We start from the raw sequence: 23,809 nt of genomic DNA, 5'->3' as shown, positions 1-23,809 counted from the left end.
AATAGGGAATGCTGCGTATAAGAGAAAGAACCTAGCTCGCTTTGTCCTTTTCCTCTCTCCACGATCGAGTGGTTCGCGAGACGCTCTGTTTTCTCACTCTCGCTCTTCCTAGATTATATCTTTTCTCTCTAGCCGTAACGAATCTGTCGCGAGTTAAATTTTACTTTCAACGCGCCTAAAGAAGTTTCACTTCAATAATTGAAGGAAAAGTAACATTTAGTTATAGTTACAGTATGTTTGATAAAAATTGTATTAAGTAATGTGTTATAACTTCAATCTGAACTAGCAAGGTGGGCAAGCAACGAGCACGCTGTTTCGTGTCTGAGCAACAGTAACCGCCTAACATCAACGATCAAGAGACCTATATATACAAAATAGAATTATTTAATACCTTTATTAAAATTACATAATTTTAAAAAAAATTGCCGTATTATGTAAAAAACTTCATAAAAAATATCATCTTTTTTACACGCTTTCATTGGCTCGGTATGTATATGTTTGTTTGTACCTAACGAAGTCTTTGAACGTCATATTGTCAGTTTCCTAGAAGACCGATTAACTTGAAAAATTGGACATGCATCATGGACAGATGACAATTATGTACAACAATTTTATAACTTCGTTCTAATAACCTGACCAGCATCAACATGATCAATGAAGATAAAATTTATTGTTAGTTCGATTTGATATTTAAGCGTGTTTTTATGTATTTTTTATAGTTGTGAAACTACATATATTGTTGTTATTAACTATTTACATTTTATTTTATATTACGGCACCGCAGTCAACTGTTTACGACAAAGACCTGAGTCCCTAGGATAGACTTATCAAAATCTAACCCGGTCAGCTTAAGGAGTTTCAATTCATTTCCTGCCGCTAAGTAGACGGGCTAAATGTAAACTGTTTACTTTATCCGTTAGCGCGGTTTCACACGTGACGTGTTAATTTTAGCCGCACACACGCATCCGGCGCGGCCCGGCCGTGTGGTACTGATTCACGGCTTCGGCTTGGATCCATGCACTTATATGTAGCTAATTTAGAACACTTTGTCACATAAATAATACGATATTTTTCGTGAGTTTTAAGGATGTTTCACACCAATTTGCGTTCGAATTTCGTTATTTTAAAAAAAAAAAATTTTTGTATTTATTGTGGGTATAATATTATATTCTAAGTAAATTTGGTTTTCGCGTCTCAAAGTTGGCGACTGCATTTACGTTCTGGTGTTTTAAAACCCAATAACTGTTTGACACCAAATGAGCCGTGTTATCATCAGCCATTAACTTACAAATAAAATGGTACAGAAATTTAGCTATCTATATATTAATACGTGAAGCAAAAACTTTGTATCCCTTTTTACGAAAATTGCGCGGACGGAGGAGTATGAAATTTTACACACTTATAGAGAATATAGAGAAGAAGTGCACAATGTTAATATGTTTTTTTAAAATAATGCATAAAAGATAAATTAAATCAATAAAGAAAACATTACACACACTACATACCATGTATTTGACGCACACACGCATGCATACTATTTATTGTCTAACTTTTGTTCTTGACGTCTGTTGTCAAATTGAGAATACATTAAATATTGTTTGTCTTTATTAATATTTTTTATAGTGTGGTCTTGGCGAAATTTGTGAATATAAAAGTATAAAATACAATCATAATAGTGTACAAACTCACAATTCCAATTAATTATAGTCGAATTTCGACTACTGCGGGACCTCTAGTTTGTATTAAGACATTTTCTTTTCCCCTACCTAATAGTTGGTAACTTAAGGGCCTATTCCAACTTCGCGCGGACCGGTAGGTGAGGTCACGGGCTCAATCTGAGAGAATTGCTAACACTAGCCCTAGCAGTGGCAATGCTTCACACAATCTACTACCGGATCGGAATCGCGACCCACTGAGAAGATCCGGCGAGATACTCAGTGGGTATTAAGACAATGTATTTTTTTGTAATTCCATACAGAACGCACAATGACTCAGAACTGTTTAGATTATTGCACTCGGACGCCACCCACACCAAAAAAACCCTTTGTTGGACATATTTAAAAGGATTGTTGAATGACAAATAATTCTTAGAATTAACTCGAGTCTCAACAAAACATTAAAATCCAAATGCTTTTTCCATTTTCTTTATTATACATATCGTCATCAGTCACAATGTAATATCCATTAAAAACGTGCGTATACGTAAAATAAGTTTTATTGAAGTGAAAACTTCTTTAGAATCGTTGTGATTTCAAACCGGATGCAACGGAAAAAACGACGGGTAAGAGACACAAATACAAAAATGTGTAGGATGAAGCCAGCAAAGAATGAGACAGAAATATACATACTATTTAATACAGCGCCATCTGTGAGATTTTTTAATACTAACGTGTGTATGAAAGCTCTTGTGAATTTTAATTTAGGATTATACGTGAAATTAAAATATCAATTCACAGAGGGCGCTACCTTACAATTATTTACTAATGACAACATTTTACATATACTTAAGACGTTTAGGATAATTGTATTTTAATTTTGGAAGGTTTCACTTCTACCACGTGTGAATTGCACACATGTATTTTTTTTTATACCTAGTCAGGTCATAAATTCTGTCACATGTTTAATGTAAAATAATTGAAACAAGTTTATTCATTATGTAACCATTCATATACCAAAATGAACTTAACAAAACATAGATTCTTATGACACTAAAGTTTATTCAAAATGACTTCCGTGATTTTGAATACAGGCCTTCAATCTGCGCGGCCAGTCGTCTATCGCAGCACGAACGAGGTCCATGTCAATATCAGCGGCTGCCTCAATCAAGGATGTCTTGAGTGACTCCAAATTGGGATGAGGCTTTGAGCACGCCTTTTCCTCCAAGTGTTGCCATATCTTGTAATCTAACGGATTCAAATCTGGACTGGAGGAGGGCCAGTCTTCGTGCCGGATGAAGTCGATTTCACGCGCCGCCAGCCAGTCTTGTGTGCTCTTCGCCCTATGAGCTGGCGCCGAATCTTGTTGGAATAATCAGTGCCTGTTATTGAACATGGTATGAGAAACAGGTTCCACAAGGTTCGTCAGGACTGTATTTTGATACACAACTGCATTCTTTTTTACACCTTTTTCACAAAAATGTACCTCTGTTAAGCCCCAATAAGAAACTCCCAACCATACCATGAGCGAGGATGGGAAATGACCTCGTTGGACACGCGGAATACGGTTGCTCGCTTCTTCACTACTGTGTGCGTACACCTTATCATTTTGTTTGTTGTAGCTCTCTTCTACGGTAAAAATTTTTTCATCCGAAAAAATAATTTCCCGATATTTTTTTCCCGCGTACCGCTTCAACAAAGCGCGGCATCTCTTCAGTCTCAGGTCCATTAGACGAGCATTCAAACGATGTCCTGTTTTCTTCGATATGCCCGAAGCCCTAAGTCTTCATTTAACACCCTTTTCACCGTGGTTATGCTTAACCCCATCTGAAGGGCCAAAAGTTTCTGCTTACGTTTGGGATTTCTTTAAATTCGCGCCTTCACAGCTTTTATCACTGCTGGAGTCCTAACAGACCGAGGGCGACCACTTCTTGACCTGTCATCTACACTAGAGTCTTCATTGTATCGTTTGATGGTACGATAAACGAATCTTTTGGTTATATTCAAATTTTTCAGTATGCTAAAAATTTGAATTAGCGCGTAACCGCAACGAGGCAACGCAATAACTGCAACACGGTCTTCTTTAAGCGTCCACTCCATATTTAAAAATGAGTAAAATTCTAAAAGTTTATACATTTTTATTTTCATGAACAATTCGAAATTCGAATTCAATAAACTTTTTTGTGGCCAGCATTCTAAAAGAAAAGTTTTTACTGTGTGACAATACTTATGACCTGACCAGTTATATACGAATCACGAAAATTTAAGAAAACACTACATCGGGATAGTCTAAAAACCTTCTATTTTTTTTTTAAATAAACGCATAAAAACCTTTTTTTTATTATAACCGCAATCGCTTATTGTGAAAATGTATAAATTTATGGTTACATCAGTAGAGGAAAACAATTGGTAGAGCGAAATAGAAAATTACTGTGAAGTGACAAAACGCATACAATAGCAGCGCTATAACAATGAAAGAATTTATGTTGCTCATGGATAAAACTCACCAATACTATTTTTTTTTTTTTTTTTTTTTTATTGCTTAGGTGGGTGGACGAGCTCACAGCCCACCTGGTGTTAAGTGGTTACTGGAGCCCATAGACATCTACAACATAAATAAATGCGCCACCCACCTTGAGATATAAGTTCTAAGGTCTCAGTATAGTTACAACGGCTACCCCACCCTTCAAACCGAAACGCATCACCGCTTCACGGCAGAAATAGGCAGGGCGGTGGTACCTACCCGTGCGGACTCACAATAGGTCCTACCACCAGTGGAAAATAAAAACAGCTAAATTATAACAGAATTAATATTTAAATCTATTTGCATATTTGGAACAAAATAGCTATTGAGAAAGAACACAATTCAGTTGACGGCTGAACTGATTCACAAGATCACATTTAAAAAAATTCTTGTCTTCGTCGGCAGATGAGCAGATAAGATGCCTTTTGGTCATCGTCTTTCATCGAAAAAACCCATTGACACAGTAAAGCCAGTAATGACTTCAATTTACATACATAATATAGCCTTTTAACATACCTGCTTCTTGCGAAATTTTCCAAACATAATAAAAAAATTACACAAAAATCAAGACACCGTATTGCACTTCACCAACAGAAAGCGTGAACTAAACAAACATTACAATCATTATCGGTAACTTATCGATATCGTGTCCTTGAAGACTACAAAAAAATATTTCATATCTCGTATCTCATTCATTCTTACGTATTATAAATATTAGGAAGAGCAGGAAAGAAAAATAACGATATTTTCAAATTCAAACACACTTATTTATCAGCTGCTCGAAGATTGAGAATTCTAAAGATAAATTACTGTATTACTTATGACGTAACGCACATCACCTATGCGCTTAGTTACATAGTATCATATTAAGCATATTAATGCTGTAAATTTAATGGAAAATGTATTATACGAAAATAAAGTATTTCAAATGAGAATCTTGTAATAATATCAACTTCTTTACTGATCCAGTAAGCGCATAAAAAATATATTCTGAATTAGTAAAAAGATACATACAAACAGTTTGTTTGGTGGATGCGTGTTGTTTGACCAAAAAAGGCAAAAGTTTCATCATAATAGTAGAGGGTCACTTTCCCGGAAGGTCCATCATAAAACTTAACGCTAAAATTGAAAAAAAATATATGCCAAATTGCAATATCTTTTTCTAGTCACGTCATCTTAAACAAAAGTATACATTGTTTATTTAAAATATTAGTAGTGCAGTAAGTTGGTTTCATTACCCGTCAATACATCGCATACATGAGTTTCAAAACAAATGTGCAGTCATATTAAAAATTCAACCTCTTTGAAAATATGTAGTAGAAGATTAGCTGTGACCGGTTTTATGTTCATTGCTGTATCCCTTTGAGAGACGGTAAAATCAGATGGTTTATCACCGTCTTTCTTCGTCAATGAACACAAATGTTAATGTCTATTACATATTATACAACTCGCAATACAAAGACAAGACATTAAGTATTAAAAGGCGTGTGAAACGGTATCAACGAAATTAACTCCAATAAACGTGAATTGTCGACCGATTACGTTGATTTACGTCACGTACGGTTGTAACGTGAGCACAACGTACATTTTATCAGAGTTTATTGCCGTTAAAATGATATACAGTTTATTATCGAGAGAAATATTCGAATGTTTTTTGTGTGAGCTCTTTTCACGAAACTAAATTAGTGTTAGCTTATGAACGTTTTGATGAAAAGGGTTAGAGTTTTTTTCGTTTTTGATCCTCGTCACAGTTTTGGCAACTTCATTATTATTTGAGGTTCTACAGCTAAACTAAGTAAGCTATTTTTTTGCAATTTTACATGCACATCTAATAAATCTTCCATATTTAATATTAATAAAAAAAATACTTAAATTATATGATAGAGTTCATTAGGATTTAAAAATATTCAAATATTACCCTTGGATATTTAGTTATTATAAGCTACATTTAATTTATTCATTACCAAGCCTTTTGATTCATCGGTTAACGACCAAAGTAGAACTAGGTTGGTCACGTAAAACCTTGATGGAAGCCAGGGCTGCCGCCACCCGCTCGTCTGTAATTACTCGAAAGCACTCTACGCCCAGATTTTACAAACTATGATCATTAACAACCCTGGAACGGGGAAAAAAGGAACGGTTTTTTCATAGCAGTTGAACAAAAATAATCAGATTAAAATGTCGTGCAAACGCAACTTAGCTTTCGACAAGGCTTAAACGGGATTTTCCTTACAGTTTCCATTGGACGTGTGTGTACTAAGTACGAGCTTTTAATTTCTTGATCGCGTAGAAGTTAACTCAAATTTGTATGGAGCGTCCCTAATGGCAAACGAAGGGAAGCACCAACTCCATACAAATTTGAGTTAACTTTTACTCGATCGAGAAGTTAAAAAACTCGCACTAAGCACATTGTACATATATCAAAGTCCCTTTACACGAAAACTATAGACTTTATGTCTACAGTAAGATGAAAAAGTGAATGCATGATGTAGTTTAAGCCAGATGAACATATGTACTAGTAAATAAAACGTAGCCCGCTTTACTGGCCGATTTTTTTTTTACTTTGATTCGATCACTACCAAACTACAGGATCACCAGAGGGTGAGGCTTAGAGAAGTCAATCTGTAAATTTCCTGAAAATTTCGAAATCGATGTAGCCATTTCTGGGTCTATAGAGAACATACACACTTCGAATTTTATACGTATATGATACGTAACGGCATATCTTAGTAACAAGATAAAATACGTGAATTCGATTCATTCATATTTGGGTTTTTTTTTGCTTAGGTTAGTGGACGAGCTCACGGCCCATCTAATGTTAAGTGTTTTCCGAAGCCCATAGACATCAACAACGTAAATTCCGCCACCTAACTTGAGATATGAGTTGTAAGGTCTCAGTTTTTAGAGTACAACGTCTGCCCCATCCTTCAAGCCGAAACGCATTACGCAAAGTTTTCGATCAAGTGCGATGCCCGCTTACCTTCGTAACCTAATAATAATTTTTGTTTGAAGCGAACGAGGTCACGAGATTTAATAGACTTTAATAAAACACTGTTTACTGTCGAACGGCATCGGATTCTCTCTTTGAATCAGTATGATGTGTAGCGTGTATTGCACAACGTATTCTATTCCATTTTTTTTTTATTTTTTTTTTATTGCCCTTGTAGGCAGACGAGCACACGGCCCACCTGATGGTGAGTGGTTACCGTCGCCCATGGACTTCAGCAATGCCAGGGCCAGAGCCAAGCCGCTGCCTACCGAATTCTATTCTATATATACCTAATTCTATTCTGAAGATATTCTATTCTATTCTATTCTATTTGGTGTTTTTTGTATTATTTTGAAGATAGCTAATATTTAATTTTGCTCTAAACGACTAAGCGACCTTCAGCCCACGTGTTATGATAGATTACCGGAACGTTTGAACGGAGCGTTGATGCAGACACTGACCTTGAGATCGGAAACCCAATGGCACTGCATAACGACTGCTCCTCTCAAATTTAAACTCACTTACAATATTACGGGAGGCGATTGCAGCACGCTGATAACTATTACAAAGAGAGCGTTGCACAATTATCGACTGAATTATTTAATAGCCGACGGAAAAATATGACTTGCTATTCCAAGCTAAGTTTTTTTTTTATTGCTTAGATGGGTGGACGAGCTCACAGCCCACCTGGTGTTAAGTGGTTACTGGAGCCCATAGACATCTACAACGTAAATGCGCCACCCACCTTGAGATACAAGTTCTAAGGTCTCATGTATAGTTACAACGGCTGCCCCACCCTTCAAACCGAAACGCGTAAGTACAGAAATCATTTAGCAAATATTGTAATTTATGTGCGTCCTAAAAAATTATGCAGTTTTAAAAACTGTAAGCGCAGACTAATTAACAGGTATAAAATAAGTGACGCGCATACTTTTAGTATTAATAACTATTCATCTAGTCATAGCTAACAGCAGTTTAAAAAACAGCTAAACGGACTGTTTGATGTCGTAGTATATGTATGGCACGGCATGTATATGTATGACACGGCAAGTGGGCTGTGATCTAGTCATCTACACTAATAAAAAATTTGAATTCGTCGTGCCCTAAAGAATAAGACGTCTGGTGCATTCGTATCTAGCGATGCGATCGAATCCCGCAGGCGGGTACCAATTTTTGTAATGAAATACTTAGGTACTTAACAAATGCTTTCGATTGACTTCCACGATGAAGGAATAACATCGTGTAATAAAAATCAAACCCGCAAAATTATAATTTGTGTAATTACTGGTGGTAGGACCTCTTGTGGGTCCGTACGGGTAGGTACCACCACCCTGCCTATTTCTGCCGTGAAGCAGTAATGCGTTTCAGTTTGAAGGGTGGGCCAGCCGTTGTAAATATACTGAGACTTTAGAACTCATATCTCAAGGTGGGTGGCGGCATTTACGTTGTAGATGTCTATGGGCTCCGATAACCACTTAACACCAGGTGGGCTGTGAGCTCGTTCACGTATCTCTGCAATAAAAAATAAAAACTTACATGTTTTCGAATTGAGCTGAATTTCTAAATATTAATAATACAGAATTAACCTTTTTTTATTATTTACACTATATATTTAAATATAGAAAAACTTATAATGCCTCTATAGGGTAAATTAATTCAGTTGAATAACTGCTATCAATATCACATAATTCAACAAGTAGGGTGTCGATACAATAGAAGCTGCCCCCTGAGCCGCCATTGAACACAAATGTTCTTTAGAATTCACATCGTGTGTGAACATGTGTATAGAAGACACAGCATATAGTGCCATTTCCAAACATGTTTGAATGAAGTTTAGACGTTGTGCTTTGAATTATTGCATATAGAGGTTATTTCCAACATTATTTAAATAGACCAAGGAGAGGTCTTAAAGAGCTTTTTGTTGTTCTATGGTTCTTTATGATTGTGAAATAAACTATAACGAACAATAGCCAACAAATAATGTACCGTGTAATTTTAAAGATTAATATATAAAAAAAACAATAGCAAAATTCTATATAAAAAACAATGTTGTAATGTAATATAAAATACCAATCATTTTTTTACGCTTACATTACATAAACTATTTATTGGAAAAATTCTTATTTTCATAATCCAGGCGAATTTAGCATGTGGAAGTAAATCTCTTTTTGTCGTATATTATCTTTAATATGAGTACTTTAAACAGCATTATTGAAGACACCAACATTATTTGGATACACTCTCAATCCAGTTTCCTTTTCAATATTCATCTAACATCATTCAGTATTGTGAAAAATTACATAAATCGGTTTCGTCCTGTTTCAAGTAGTGACCGTTAGTGCCAAAAGGTTTTAGACCATTTAATTACATCTATAGACATTATCGATCCATTAGATTTATGTTATCAACTGTACCATTAAATGCCTAAGGCTTTGGAGGCCCTATGAAAACAACTAAATTCCGAGCTTATAAAGTACACAAATGCATTAATAATTCAGCTTTGAGAGGGAAAACCAGACGTTAACCGAAAGCTAAGATTGATTCAAGTGTGCTTACAGAGTGTACTTACATAATTAATATTCTACTTGAAACTAAATGTAGTTACGGGATTTAAGCAAACATATACTTTGGGTGTGTTGTGTCGGGTATAGAAACAGTACCACCTCTCTTCCCTTGGGTCCGCAATGGACCACCGAAGGATTAACTGGAATATGGAAAGCGTACTAAGACCGTCAACCAGCATTTACTTTTGGCAGGGTGTATTATAACCTGTAGGTGGCGGCCTCCCCCCGGTGAAGGTCAAGGGGCGACCTGAGGGAGTGAGGCCGCGCGGCGCGCTACCAGCACTCTAGCGCGCTGCCGTGGAGTGATTAGAGCGACCGGTCGACGGTGTATCGCGTCCCGACCCGGCAGCCTGGTTCTGGTCCAGCGGGGTATTCCGGGACACCAGCGGCACCGTCTGGGCGGCCCGACGGGCTGCCGTACCGAGACGGCCGACGTTTCAGAGCCTTCGATTCGCCTCGAAGGCTCCGTCGGCTGGGCGTCCTTGGGGTGAGCCGCGCCGTCTGGTTGTAGTGTTGACCGCGGTAGCCCCCCTACCTCATCCGGGTTCTGACCTCGGAGAGGATCGGACGTCGGGTGTAAGAGTGCAGGGGAGTCGTTTAGTGGGTGGGCTCTAAAATCCTTGGGCGCGCGGTCTGCTCACAACACCATGCAGATCGTTGAGTCTCACATACCCCGCGCGCCCCTTTTGCGCGGGGACCTCGTAGGAGGTTCGGCCCTCTACCCGAAAAAAAAAAAAAAAAGGGTGTATTATAACCCCGCGCAGCTATGTACCACCGTTCTACATATTTGTGACGCGAAGCAGTCGTGCGTTCGATTTTGAAGGGTGGGGCTGCATTAGATTAGGCCGGCAAGAGTGCAAGGGAATCGTGTTTAGTTGATGGACCTTTAAAGTCTTCGGCTCCGGCGAACCGGCCGCTTTAATGTCGGAATCATCACCAAAGATATCAGTTTTGTTATTGTATTCTTCTTAGTCATCACATCTATGCCTTAGAAAAAAATATAGTCATGTGTCTCAGATAAATAAAATTTTAGAGAAGATCGGTATAAGGGTTCTTTGGAAATCTTCAAATCTGCATTAGCGTTATATGAATATACGAAGCTGTCAATCAAAAACCGTGTTAAGAAAACACTGACACGATTTCTTAGTAGTTTTTCGAGACATTGACGAATGTAGAATGATCTTACCTTGAAACGATTTGCATTGAACAAAAACTTGTCTGTGCCAGTCAACAATGGGATGTCGACAATATTTGATTCTCGAATATTCTAACGGGAACACGCAAATAAATGGGAATCTTTTTATAAAATAAATGGTAATAAAAGTAATAATATTTCTTAGTATTATAACATTATCCAACAGTTTTGAATGATCATTAAAATATAAGTGTTGTAATAAAAACTTTTTGTGTTGTGTTTCCCTATCGTATGTGCTACAAATTAATAGTAATTGCATGACGATTTATGTGATTTTTTCCTTTTCAAACTTGGCATTCCCCAATAGGGATCAGAGGCGTGTAGCATTAATAATTTCTATTCGTACTGTTTGGTTTTTATTGCCGAAAATGACAGATCACATCTACCTATCACATGCTACCATGTATATCGACACTTGACATTAAGAACCCATAGCCACAGCCTACAGAGTTTCTCGCAGGATCTTCTCAGGGGGTCGCTTTTCCGATGGTAGATTCTGTGAAGCACTGCTCTTGCTAAGGCCAATGTTAGCAACACCCCCGACTTGAGCCCCGTGAGCTCACCTACTAGCTCGGTGAATCAAAGATAACCCCTCGAGGTTACTAGAATGCAGGAAAAAACAAAAAAAGACATTAGGACAAAACGCTTATTAGTGTAGGCACACGCCGGCCGTGCCTCTACTTTCCCGTGCTCCAAATCTTTGAGGACATTATAACTTTTTTGTGTTTTATTCGATACCTCAGCACCGATATTCCACATTCGATATCACCACTCTCCATTTGTTAGGTAAACCTGCGCTTCTCAAGTATTTATTGAGAAGCAGGGTATGACGACTTCACTCAAACTCAATCCAGAAGTTCGGCATTGAGCAGTTCCCTGCATCATAGATCCTCCACTACTACTGTTTGATCTGAAAAGGACTAATAATCTTTACCTTCAGTCTGGTTTTACACAGGATAACCAAGAACCACGAAACAACCACGCCACGAATAAGCAGATCGACTAGCTCGGTTAATGGATTTGCCACACTGAGCATTGCAATTCCGCAGCCTTATAAAGTATGTAAACATCATGAATGTAATCTAAAATTATCACAAACTCAGTGAAACAACTGCACCATACATTACATTCACATATGCATGTTACATGAAAAACTTCAATGTTTCCGGTCCATTATTATTGCTTATCTATTGTTAACGAGCAACCGATGTAATTATAGTGTATTACGTAACAATATTCGTATTTGCAAAATTTGCTTAGGTCAGTTTTTGAAGGCTTTTGGAATGACTGTACTATGTATGTATAGACTTGAATAATTGAATAATAAATTACTCTTAGAATGGCCGGACTAGCAGGATAATTCTTTTTTATTTTTTATTTTTATGATTGAAGGATTACTTGTGGCTGGTGGTCTGGAGGCCTTTCCAGTTTCACCAGGACAGGTGGGCGAGCAGAGGCTCAGCCAGGAGGGGTGGGATTTGCTAGCAGCTGCCCGAGCGCCTCCGAAGAGGAGACCTAACAACTCAAGAGCAACTGCTTCGCGAATGGAGGATAATTCCTAGAGACTTGTGTACTCCAATGACGAAAGACATGATAATTGTATGTATGTTAAGTTTTCAAATGTACTTTTTCATCTATGTAACTTGTGTTTAATCAAAAAACAAGATCTATTTGTCTATCTTGTACTTTCAACTCAAAAACTCTTGATTCTGTACCAAAAAAGTCTGTCCAAATTAGCTACTTAAAAAATTTAAATGTTGTCATGCATACATGCACACACATAAATACGGTAACTGGTACCTGCTCCTTCGCTTTCGTTGTCAACGATAAGTGACAATGTAAATAGATGTAGATGAGATGTTTTTCGAGACAAAAGTTAGCCTATGTCACTCACTCTCTTGATCCCTTTATAAATGACTTTAAAAAATTATCTCAAGCCGTTGCTTCTTTACAACATAAAATAAAGATAAGCAAAAGTTTTCACATTTGTAATATATATAAAAAAATCTATAAATATGTAAGTATCGATTAAATACAATTAAAAATGCTTAAATGAAAGAAACAAAAAAAAACGCAGCAATAAAAGAATCCTGTAGTGTTTTCTCTGAGTATTATTAAGGACGATATTCTGTTTGAAACGCACAAAATCAAAACAAAACCAATATTCTCCATCCAGCTGCTGAAAAGGTTAAGGAAAATGCAAAGGGGCGTAAGAAATTTACTTTTATGACTATCCGCCTTTAGAGAAAAGCGTGTATGTTAATTCAGTATGGCGCTTTGTATTGGTTTCTGAAAACTGACGCTATTATTGGGGTTCATTCACGTAATACTAGAGTAAATAGTAAAGGAGCAATACAAGCAGCAGATTAATACTGCTGATTCTGCATGGTAGAAGAAAAACTATAGATGCATATGTACATTGTAAGACAGTCTAGCATGGACGACACAGGTATTTTGGGAATTGCTTATCCAGACAAAGGTCTTTGTAGGCACTTATCTCCACGAGTGGATGGCATAAGACCGACGCAGGGTCTCAAACGACCAATACAACTAACGACCTATCCAAATCGACCCAATCAGGACTATAATGGGAGCCAGTTAAATAAGTATAGAAGAATGGCGAAACATCGTAAGATGCGTCAAGTGTGGACCTCCAGGGTTACAAAACTCACGCGAGCGGTGTCCGGAGATTCAGACTAGGATAGGGATAGCCAAGGATTAAAAAAAAGATCTAAGTACGAAAAGTCAGTCAATATTTGCCAAGCCTAGAGGCTTATAAGAAGCAAAAGCAAGAGCACTATAAGAATATAAGTAGTACTAAAAGTTCTCAGAGGTAAAATGTTTTCTTCTTGTCTCGGGGAAAACCGCCGCTGGTAACGCCTATCAGAGGTTGACAGTTGATTTGATAAACTACGTTATATTCTGCGCTAAAGGGAATAGTTGATTTTCCTGAACCACGCTTGTTCTGAATTTCGACTTTTCCTCTCAATTCTGCCCACATAACCGACTCAAGTACCTAGCAGACATAAATCGCACGTAAACCTGTGACCGGGATATTCAATTTTACGACTTCTAATAGTATCAATATTTCATAAATGTTATATTCATAGATTATATATAATATTTCATAGATTTCCTTGCATTAAAGAATTGAAACTAAAAATATGTAGATGCACATAAAACAAATGACCTTACACGCTTTCTGTTATCTTGGCTTATATGCAGCTTCTGTATGACTGTATCTTCATAACAAACTTGATGAACTATTTATGAATACAAACATGGAAAGTTCCCATCGATCCAGCCGGACTTTTGCGTCTCTACCAGTAAAGTCATTGAGTTGGGGCTTATTAGATTTGTATAAACGAGTATCAATCATGGTTTGATGTAAATGACACGAGTGTTTTTTTATGTTTAAGTCTTAAACTGTAAGCTTCTTCAACAAGAGTGAGAAGAAAGTAGTATATTCTGTCAAGCTGTCAATGTCGTACATTAGGTTGATTGTCTGTTATGAGACAAACTGGGAATCTGCAATGCTTCATCGAATTAAACCAGGTTATTCAGACTATTATCATCCTCGTTTCGGCATATCTTCTTCGGTTTGAAGACCGGCTGTAGCGCTTTCTATGACCGCGAAGTTTGGATTCACCTACAGGACGTTTTAGCCCATTGAGTTTCTCGCCAGATTTTCTCACTAGGTTGCGAGTTCAATTCGCTGGTAGATTCTGCGAAGCACTGCTCTTGCTAGGGCTAGTGTTAGCAAATTCTCTCAGGTTATCAGGAAGGTTGTCAGGAATAGCCCCTTAAGCGAATAGGTATAGGATCTTCCCTCTGCAGTGTTTGCTGAGCGCTGTGATACATCCTTCTTTCAATGAGGTTCCCAAATGATCTTTCTCTGTAGGTAGCGGCTTATATCGCCCATTGACATTACTAATGGTCATGAGCGACGGCGACTACTCACTATTAGGAGAGCTGAGCGGTTCTGTGCCTTCAATGGCAATACAAATAAATATCTTACCGAATGACCACGTTTTTTCTCTCTTAGGACGAGTCTATTCTAAAGTAGATTTGAGACGTCTTTTGAACATGCGTCGTGTGCTTTGATAACGAAGATTAGTTAGAACTTAACATAGATTTTTAAAATTAGCCGAAAAACTTGCCAATGTGGGACAATATCCCACACATTAATCACCAAACATTTTTTTGCGAATACTTCTAATTATTCCGGATACACATAAGAACTTTTACAGCGATTTTAATTTCCATGTTTGCACCTGAACGACGATGACCTTCATGTGACCTTGTGCGGTTATTGTGTTAATTACGCGTCATGACGTTTGCATTGCTATAATAAAATAGAAACAGTAATTAACTAGGCACCGTGATGCAGTTTAACCAATGTCCTTGAATTTCATTTCGATGGTTATTTTCCTTCTGTGACGCGAATATAGAATGCATGTGCTGCTAATTTTAAATCATCGACGATTGTTAGCTAATTTGTAACTAAGTCGATTAAATCTAATAATATGCCCCCAAAAAATGTTGTAAATAACCAAAATAACTCGACAGGCCTCCTATTTATTTTTTAAATTGCATTCGTCTGTTTGAATTGGCGTTCAATTTACCATTTAAAATAAAAATTGTAACTTATCTCTCTATTAACGAGCAATCGTAATGAAATAATAAAAGATTAAATAAAAATTAATGTTTTAGTTTTGCGCAAAATTGTGACGCCTGACATTATATGGAAGAACACATTGAGACGTAAAAAATGGCACCCACTTTGAGACATAAGATAGGCGTCTCAATACATACGTAAAAATTAATAAGGTAAACATAATTTTATAGCTTCCGAAGTTATTTATATTAAATAAGTTTTCGTCGTGGCCTCGACCTGTGAACATCTAGGCAAAAGCTGGAATTATTTCACTAACGAAAATTCAAGAAGTCCGTGAATCTCAATTTGTGGTCCGGCCACAGGACGCAGTGAAATATTTCCTAATCTACCGGCTATCCAGTGAACGAATTAATTAATTGCAAAGGTCGCATTTCGTCCTGGCTTTAGTAATGAAATCAAGCTTAGGAAAATACTGTTTACCAAAATACAGTGTGTTCGCAAGTAGATTAACGGGTTCCCTTCATGAAATTGTCTACATATGCTGCTATAATTCAATGGTGTGCAGAGATTCTCGCAGTAATAACAGCGGGAAGAGAAAAATCAATGGATTTATGTAAAAAAAAAGGTGCATTTACATAATAATATGTTTAATTGACATTTTTGAATCTAAGTTAATAATACTTAAATATGATTTCAAGCAAATTGCGTTTAAATACATTGTGGTTATAGTCCAGTTATTTAAAAATTAAGACCAAATAGTCATGGAATAATTTTTAAATCTCTGATGGTGGGGTGACATTTCTGCTGTTGGTATTTCCGGAGCACTATGACAAACTTTTCTTCAAACGAAATTTGCAAGCAGCGGCTTGCAACTTGACTTCAGCTATGCCAGGGGCACCGGCTTGGCTCTACCCCTGCCATTGCTGAAGTCCATGGGCGACGGTGCTGACGTTCATAAGTGACGGTAGATACTGACCAGCAGATGGGTCATATGATCATCACATGACAGTAAAAAAGAGTTGTGAACCCACATGTGTAAGTACCACCCACTTGCCTCTAAGCGTTCTGATCGTAGGCAGTCGTAATACAATACAATAAAGACTGACCTCATATCTCAAGGCGTGTGGAAAAAAAATACGTTTTTTCCCCCTTTTTTTTATTACTTTACAAATCAATTTACTCACGGCCCCCCTTGCGTTCAAACCGCAATGCATTACTGCTTCACGACAAACATATACTTTTTTGTTGCTTAGATGGGTGGACGAGCTCATGGCCCACGATGTTAAGTGGTTACTGGAACCCATAGACATCTACAACGTAAATGCCGCCACCTACCTTAAGATAATAGTTCTAAGGTCTCACTCAGTTTTTACAGTACAACAGCTACCCCACCCTTCAAACCGAAACGCATTACTGCTTCAGGGCAGAAATAAGCAAGGTGGTGGTACCTACCCGTGCGGACTCAAAAGAGGTCCTACCACCAGTAATTACGCAAATTATAATTTTGCGAGTTTTTTATTTTTATTACACGATGTTATTCCTTCACCGTGGAAGTGAATCGTGTACGTCTGCTAAGTACGTATTTCATTAGAAAAATTGGTATCTGCTGGCGAGATTTGAACATCGTTACATCGCACATACGAATGCACCGGACTTCTTATCTTTTAGGCCACGACGACTTCAAGACTGGATGGTGGTAACTAATCCATTTGGCTCACAAAACGGTCTCCGGTAAAGCATTCAAGCAAAAGAAATATGAGTTCGTCTTCTTATCACTACATAGTATAAAACAAAGTCGCTTTCTCTGTCCCTATATCTGTCTGTCCCTATGTACCTATGCTTAAATATTTAAAACTACGCAACGGATTTTGATGCGGTTTTTTTTTAATAGATAGAGTGATTGAAGAGAAAGTGTTATAGGTATAATAACATCCATTAAATAGTGGAGAAATCAAAAATCATTACAGTTTCCGAAGCGAAGCTAGGGCGGGTCGCTAGTCTTCAATAAAAAAAACGCTAACCCAAATTTCGCGAAATTTAAAAGTTGACAAACAACAGTTACTGTTAAACGACCTAAAATCACTACGACTCGGTGACGAAAATGATCTATGTCTTATTCTGTGAATGTAAACTGGTTTTATGATTTATCGTTTTAATTATTCAAAGAAAGTATGTCAATAAACGTAGGGTAAACCACACAATAATTGCACGCTGAGGCATAATTTTCCGTAAAATAAATATAGTATAGTGATCGATGTTAATGCCCTGATTATTATTAATGCACGATGTTTCGGCTCTTTTTATTCCTTTGCCCTATAGGTAACAAAACTTTCTTCGTCTCTTAACGAACTCATGAATGTAAACAGATATATGATACAACAAAACAAAAAACATATAATTTAAAATAATGTATTCTACCAAAACATATTAATGAATTTGGATTAAAATGTTTGTTATTGGATTTGACATGATTGGCGTTACATTCATTATAGCGGTATCGAACATACTATGGTTTACCCAATACATACTTTAATAAAAATACAAGGTAACAATGTTTTAACAGATTGGCATCATGTACGTCATGGTACTAACTTCTCATCATGCGGCTCATCTAATCCTTTATCCTCAAAAGTTAATCAAGATTTAGAGTAACTTACCATCATCATTGAAGTATGCATAATGTCGTCGCCTGCCCCTGGCACGGGAATCGAACCCGGTACTTTCCTCAGGTTACATCATACGCGCCAAAATTAACTCGCAACGAGAAAAAAAAACAAGTCAATCAACAAACACAAGGTTAAACACAATGTGGCACTGTAATGTAATTTTAAAAATAATTTAAGATTGTTTTTTTTTTAATTATCAAGTTTATTTTAAACGAAAATTCCTTAAATTTCGTATAAAAAAAATATTTAAGCTATACACGACAAAGTTTGTAAATACGTAAATTTCTGGGGAACGGAACGACACATCCACCTTGTAACACGATACTGCACTAACTGAGTTACTATTACTAACGGTTTGACGCGTACAACGTACAATCAACGCGCTAGCACTGTCTCGTTTTAACACCAACCCAATCGTACAATAGACAAAGACGGCGAAGGTTTAACGATTGCTACTTGCATTGCACTTGTTCTTTGTTGCTTACCAACTTGTTATTTACTTAATAACAATCAAAATAAAGAATGAAATAATAATACATCGCATATTTAAGCATCTTATCGTCACTATTGTTCATGGATTAATAATTTTTTTTGGGCTCCGCGTTATAATGACGAACTATTTTATTTTTTATATCACTTACATTTATATAGTTCCACGCCATTAATATTCTCAATCTGCTATTAGTTACAGAGCGATATCTTAATGAAAAAGTCTCTGAGCAAGGCTGAAAATAAATCTATCATCATCATCTTATCAATCTATACTAATATTATAAAGAGGAAAGATTTGTTTGTTTTGTTTGTTTCGAATAGGCTCCGAAACTACTGGACCGATTTGAAAAATTATTTTTGAAGTGAAACTTCTTTATCGGCGTTGGAAAAAAATTTACCGTCACATTTTTCGGTTACGCGTCACATTTTTCCGTTACGCGCCATCTTTTTTGTATTCATGTCTATGATAATAAAATCCTTTTGTTTAAACTTTATCTAATTTAACTTTATTTAACCAATTTCTAGAAAGTTGCATGTAGATCATTTTTCGAAAAATAAGGCCATAAAGAAGTTTCACTTCTTACGTGTGTACACTAGTACACGCACACATTTTTTTTCCATTAGAAGCCGACATTGTCCCTGATGAACACAGGCTACTTTTTTTTTATTTTTTATTTTTTTTTGTTTCATGTGTGTTTTAATGTTTCCGAAGCGAAGCGAAGGCGGGTCGCTAGTGTCTAATATTGTGTCTTGTGACAATTTCTAAAGTTCTTTCTGTGTTTTGTATGACCAAGGTGAATGCTCTGGATTATTGCTTACGATGATCATCTCGTTTTTAGCATCACACCACCTCCCACTAGAGCATAAGTTATCCATGGAACCACTGCGGGCACTCAGAATTCGTTTCCAGATCTCATTTTTGTAACGAACTATTGGACTTTGGAATTAACTCTCTCCTTATCTTACTTCAGTTGTATTAATTTAAGTCCTTGAGTTGTGTTAAGTGAAAGTATTAAGTTAAATGAATAAGTTTTTAAAATACATAGTTTCATTGTACAATTTAGTTTTTTTTTTATCAATTTTTTTTATATTAGTTTATCATTGCGTTGCTTTTCTCGTGATAAATTCAGACTGGTATTTTAAAAACGTACGAGCGAATATTATAACCATCAATTGTTTTACAAAGCTGCATTCTTCAAACAATACTTAACAATGCATGTACTCATATTTTCATACCATTGCCGATTCTTAGAATTCTATCGAATGTTTTACTTACAAAATACATACAGGGTGTATTTGAAACATCTCAGAAACAAATATAAATTGTGGACGATTTTTGACGCGGAAATCTTGATCAAAAATCATTTTCAATTTTATTTTTATTTGTGTGCGTTCTAGAACTTACGACTTAAGATTTTCTGTATTGCATTGAGTACTCACACCGGTCTTCGCCTTAGTTACGTGGATATAAAACATTGAAATGCAAGAATCTATGTCCGTCAAGCGTTTCGTGGATCTGGAAGTGTCAATTATTATTTGAGTGACATCGCGGCAGAAATAGACATAATAACATAAACACGGAAAGCTTTTAATCGTTACTGGTTTTATTTAATTATCTTTACTGGTTAACACGTATTTGATACATTTCTAGGTACATACTTAGTAAAATATTGGTACCTATCTGCGGGATTTGAACCTTGAAATTGAATCGTCGTTCGGTGTACGCATCATCTATATATCAATACGTGAAGCAAAAACTTTGTATCCCTTTTTACGAAAATTGCGGGGACGGAGGTGTATGAAATTTTCCACACTTATAGAGAATATAGAGAAGAAGTGCACAATGCTAATATTTTTTTTAAAATAATGCATAAAAGATACATTAAATCAATAAAGAAAACATTACACACACTACATATCATGTATTTGACGCACACACGCATGTATACTATTTATTGTCAAACTTTTGTTCTTGACGACTGTGGTCAAATTGAGAATAGATTAAATATTGTTTGTCTTTATTAATATTTTTTATAGTGTAGCCTTGGCGAAATTTGTGATTATAGAAGTATAAAATACAATCATAATAGTGTACAAACTTACAATTCCAATTAATTATAGTCGAATTTCGACTACTGCGGGACCTCTAGTATCATATATTATGGCTAACAATTAAACATAGTTTTCCATTTACAAGTATGTTAAAATTTTGTAGTTTTCGGTTTTAAAAAATTACATCCTGTATACGCTGTAGATGTTTTACTTGCTTGCGTCAGCGACCCAGGATAGCTTGAGCATAACCGTCGTCCATGCTATTAATGACGTCAACGTCGACCATAACTTGTCAGTACACTTTATTTTTCGTATCGACGAAATAATTTTAACTAATTAGACTATAAGAGCGAGTCATGTGCGGAGTATCTGATCTGATTAAAGATATGTTTTTTGAAATAAAGTTCACTATTAGAAACCGTTACATCCCCGCCAAGCTTTGATATACAAGTGTTCGTGCGAATGGTGAGCTTGCATTAGACGAGCATACAGCTTCCCTTTTCCCCCCTACCTAATCTTTGGCATCCTAAGAGGTTATTCCAACTTCGCGCCAATCGGTAGGTGCAACCTATGCAAGTGTAGTGTTCGCTCACACGTTCCGCATGCACAAAAAACTCCAGGTCAACCCGTTTTTTTTGCAGCATAGTCATCGGAGCACCGCTGAGTTTCTCGGCGGATTCTCATTGGGTCGCAATTCCAATCCTGTGCTACATTTAGCGAAGCATTGCTCTTGTTAGGGCTAGTGGTAGCAAAATCTCTCAGGGTGAGCCCTTGAGATCACCTACCAGCCCGCGGGTGAAATAGCCTCTTTAGCTACTAGGGAATAAGAATGAGAAAAAACTGTTCTTTCTCAAAAACTTGTTTCTGTTTTGATCCACTGTTAAATCTATATATTAACACGTGAAGCAAAAACTTTTTACGAAAAGTGAGCGGATAGAGGAGAATTAAATTGGAGTACACACACACGCATGCATACTATTGTTTATTGTCAAACTTTTCTTTTTACTTATAGTCTGTGATCAAATTGAGAATAGATTAAGATTAAGTAGTGTTTGCCTTTATTAATATTTGTCTAAAGTATAGTCGTGGCGAAGTCTGTGATAATAGAAGTATTAATAAATAGTCTTTTACAATAGAATCATAATAGTGGACAAACTTATAATTTCAATTAATTATAGTCGAATTTCGACTACCACGGGACCACTAGTTTTAATTAATACATAAATGAAACCCCTTCCTTCTTCTTCTCAATAATTCAAAAATGTCTCTATCGTATTAAGTTATTACCTTAGGCTTTCAAATTTGAAAATCGGCTAACAATTGTTAGCCGATTTTTTCTATAGAGAATTATTAGGTCAACGACCTCACAGCTTATAGGGGATTAAAATTGCATCGTTATCATAAAATCACTTTACACAAAGACATGTTGTTTTGCCAACTGTATCTCGGTATAATGTAGGGTAATGACTTCGCTACGTTGTTTCATATATTGATTAAAGTTATTTTGCAAATAATTATTGTAGATTACGCGTATTTAATCATACTTTAACGTTTTGTATGCGTTCTATCAATACAAGTAATAAACTTACTTAAATTCAATAGTTACACACTGACATGCGACTTATATCATATCTATGTAAATATTCTTTATTTTCTATAATCATTAATTACAAATATGTGTAGCAATTTACCTATAACAATAATCTATACACCACCATTTGTAAATTTGAAAATGCTTTAGATATTACGACCGCCACTGTATCCTTTGTGCATAAGCTTTAAGATTATAAGCTTAAGCTTTGTAATACATAAATATCATGTTAAAAGACTACGTTAATATAGTTAATAATAAAAACCGCTTTAAAGGTTTCTTTATTATGATTATAATATTATTTCCGACGTTTCGTATATTTTACAGTTTTCGTGGTCACAAAAGATGATGGTCGCGATATATTTTAGTATAAATTACCTACATGTAGTACGCAACAATAATTCAAACATCACAAATCAATAGAAAAGCTTAAAATCCAATATTAAGTCTGAAAATTTGTTGCCCTTAGCTTGGCTCTGCCCCTGGTAATGCAGGTGTCTACGGGCGACGGTAAGAACTCACCATCAGATGGGCCGCATGGTCCTCTGCCTACAGGCAATAAAAGAAAGAAAAAGAAATGCAAAAATGTATTTTTTTTTTGGCGTATAATAAGTCGTTTGTTTGTTTGGATCACTATTCTGCTTATTTATGCGGTAGTGCAGTAATTTATTCGGGTTTGAAGGTTGGATCAGACATTAAAACTTCGCCCTTGTGTGCCACATATTGTGACTCGTGCACTGAGCTCGTCTCCGCTCGTGAATGAAAAAATAAATTACTTAGTCTAAGTCTAATAAATAAGTTAGTCTCACTAACACTCGAAAACGGCTGGACCGATTTGGCTAATTTTGGTCTTGAATTATTTGTCCAGAGAAGGTTTAAAAGGTAGATAGATAGATATGAAAATGCTCGGAATCAAATAAAAATAGCAATTTTGTTCTCCCATTGATGTGTCCCCCGATTCCTTTTGTTTGTTTTAAGTTTATTTTATACAACAGTTTAGGTCTTTTATTTATCGATTGAGGCACTACGAAGTCTGCCGGGTCAGCTAGTTCAATAGATAAATTCCATTCTATTATTTAATTTTCAGTTTTTATTTCAGTTTTCAGTTAATATTTTATGTATGCCCAGAAACTTGTTGGAAGTGATCTTCTTTTTCTTCTGAATCGGTCTCTTCATTGCTGAAGGTCGTGACTAGTTTTAAATGTTAACCACTCGATGCATTATGCTTCCCTACGTCTTCCTGTCCTCGGAGGTTTTTATAGCCTCGGTAATTGGTAGGCCGGTGAGTGTCTTTACCAAATCTGACCAGCAGGTAGGTGAGCTTCCGCGTGATCTTCTCCCGTCAACCTGACCAACTACGATCAACTTCTCTAAGTTATCTCGGGGTCTCTACGAGCGATGTGACCGGAGTTGTAAGTGATAGAATACCTAAAAAGTCTCTTCCATTTGCCGGGGTCTATTAA

The 23,809-nt window shown here is 36.4% G+C and overlaps 1 protein-coding gene across 4 annotated transcripts in view; it reads right to left on the bottom strand.

The window, feature by feature from the left end:
• Nucleotides 1-18,558, bottom strand: part of LOC101742172 (uncharacterized) — a 143,284-nt gene extending 124,726 nt beyond the window's left edge. For 2 of the 4 annotated variants that reach the window (XM_012695014.4, XM_062671107.1), the window contains exon 1: nucleotides 18,203-18,558. In XM_012695014.4, the coding sequence (XP_012550468.2) occupies nucleotides 18,203-18,223 (21 nt within the window). In that variant the 5' untranslated portion in view covers nucleotides 18,224-18,558. Of the gene's footprint in view, nucleotides 1-4,695; nucleotides 4,791-18,202 lie in introns of those variants that run through there. The other 2 variants (XM_012695013.4, XM_062671106.1) reach the window with 1 other exon arrangement.
• Nucleotides 18,559-23,809: the final 5,251 nt, after the last annotated feature.

This window comes from Bombyx mori, chromosome 11 (assembly GCF_030269925.1).
Source record: "Bombyx mori chromosome 11, ASM3026992v2".
Taxonomy (NCBI): Eukaryota; Metazoa; Arthropoda; class Insecta; order Lepidoptera; family Bombycidae; genus Bombyx; species Bombyx mori.
Note: the sequence above shows the minus strand (reverse complement) of the source record. Positions and strands in the feature narration are given on the sequence as shown.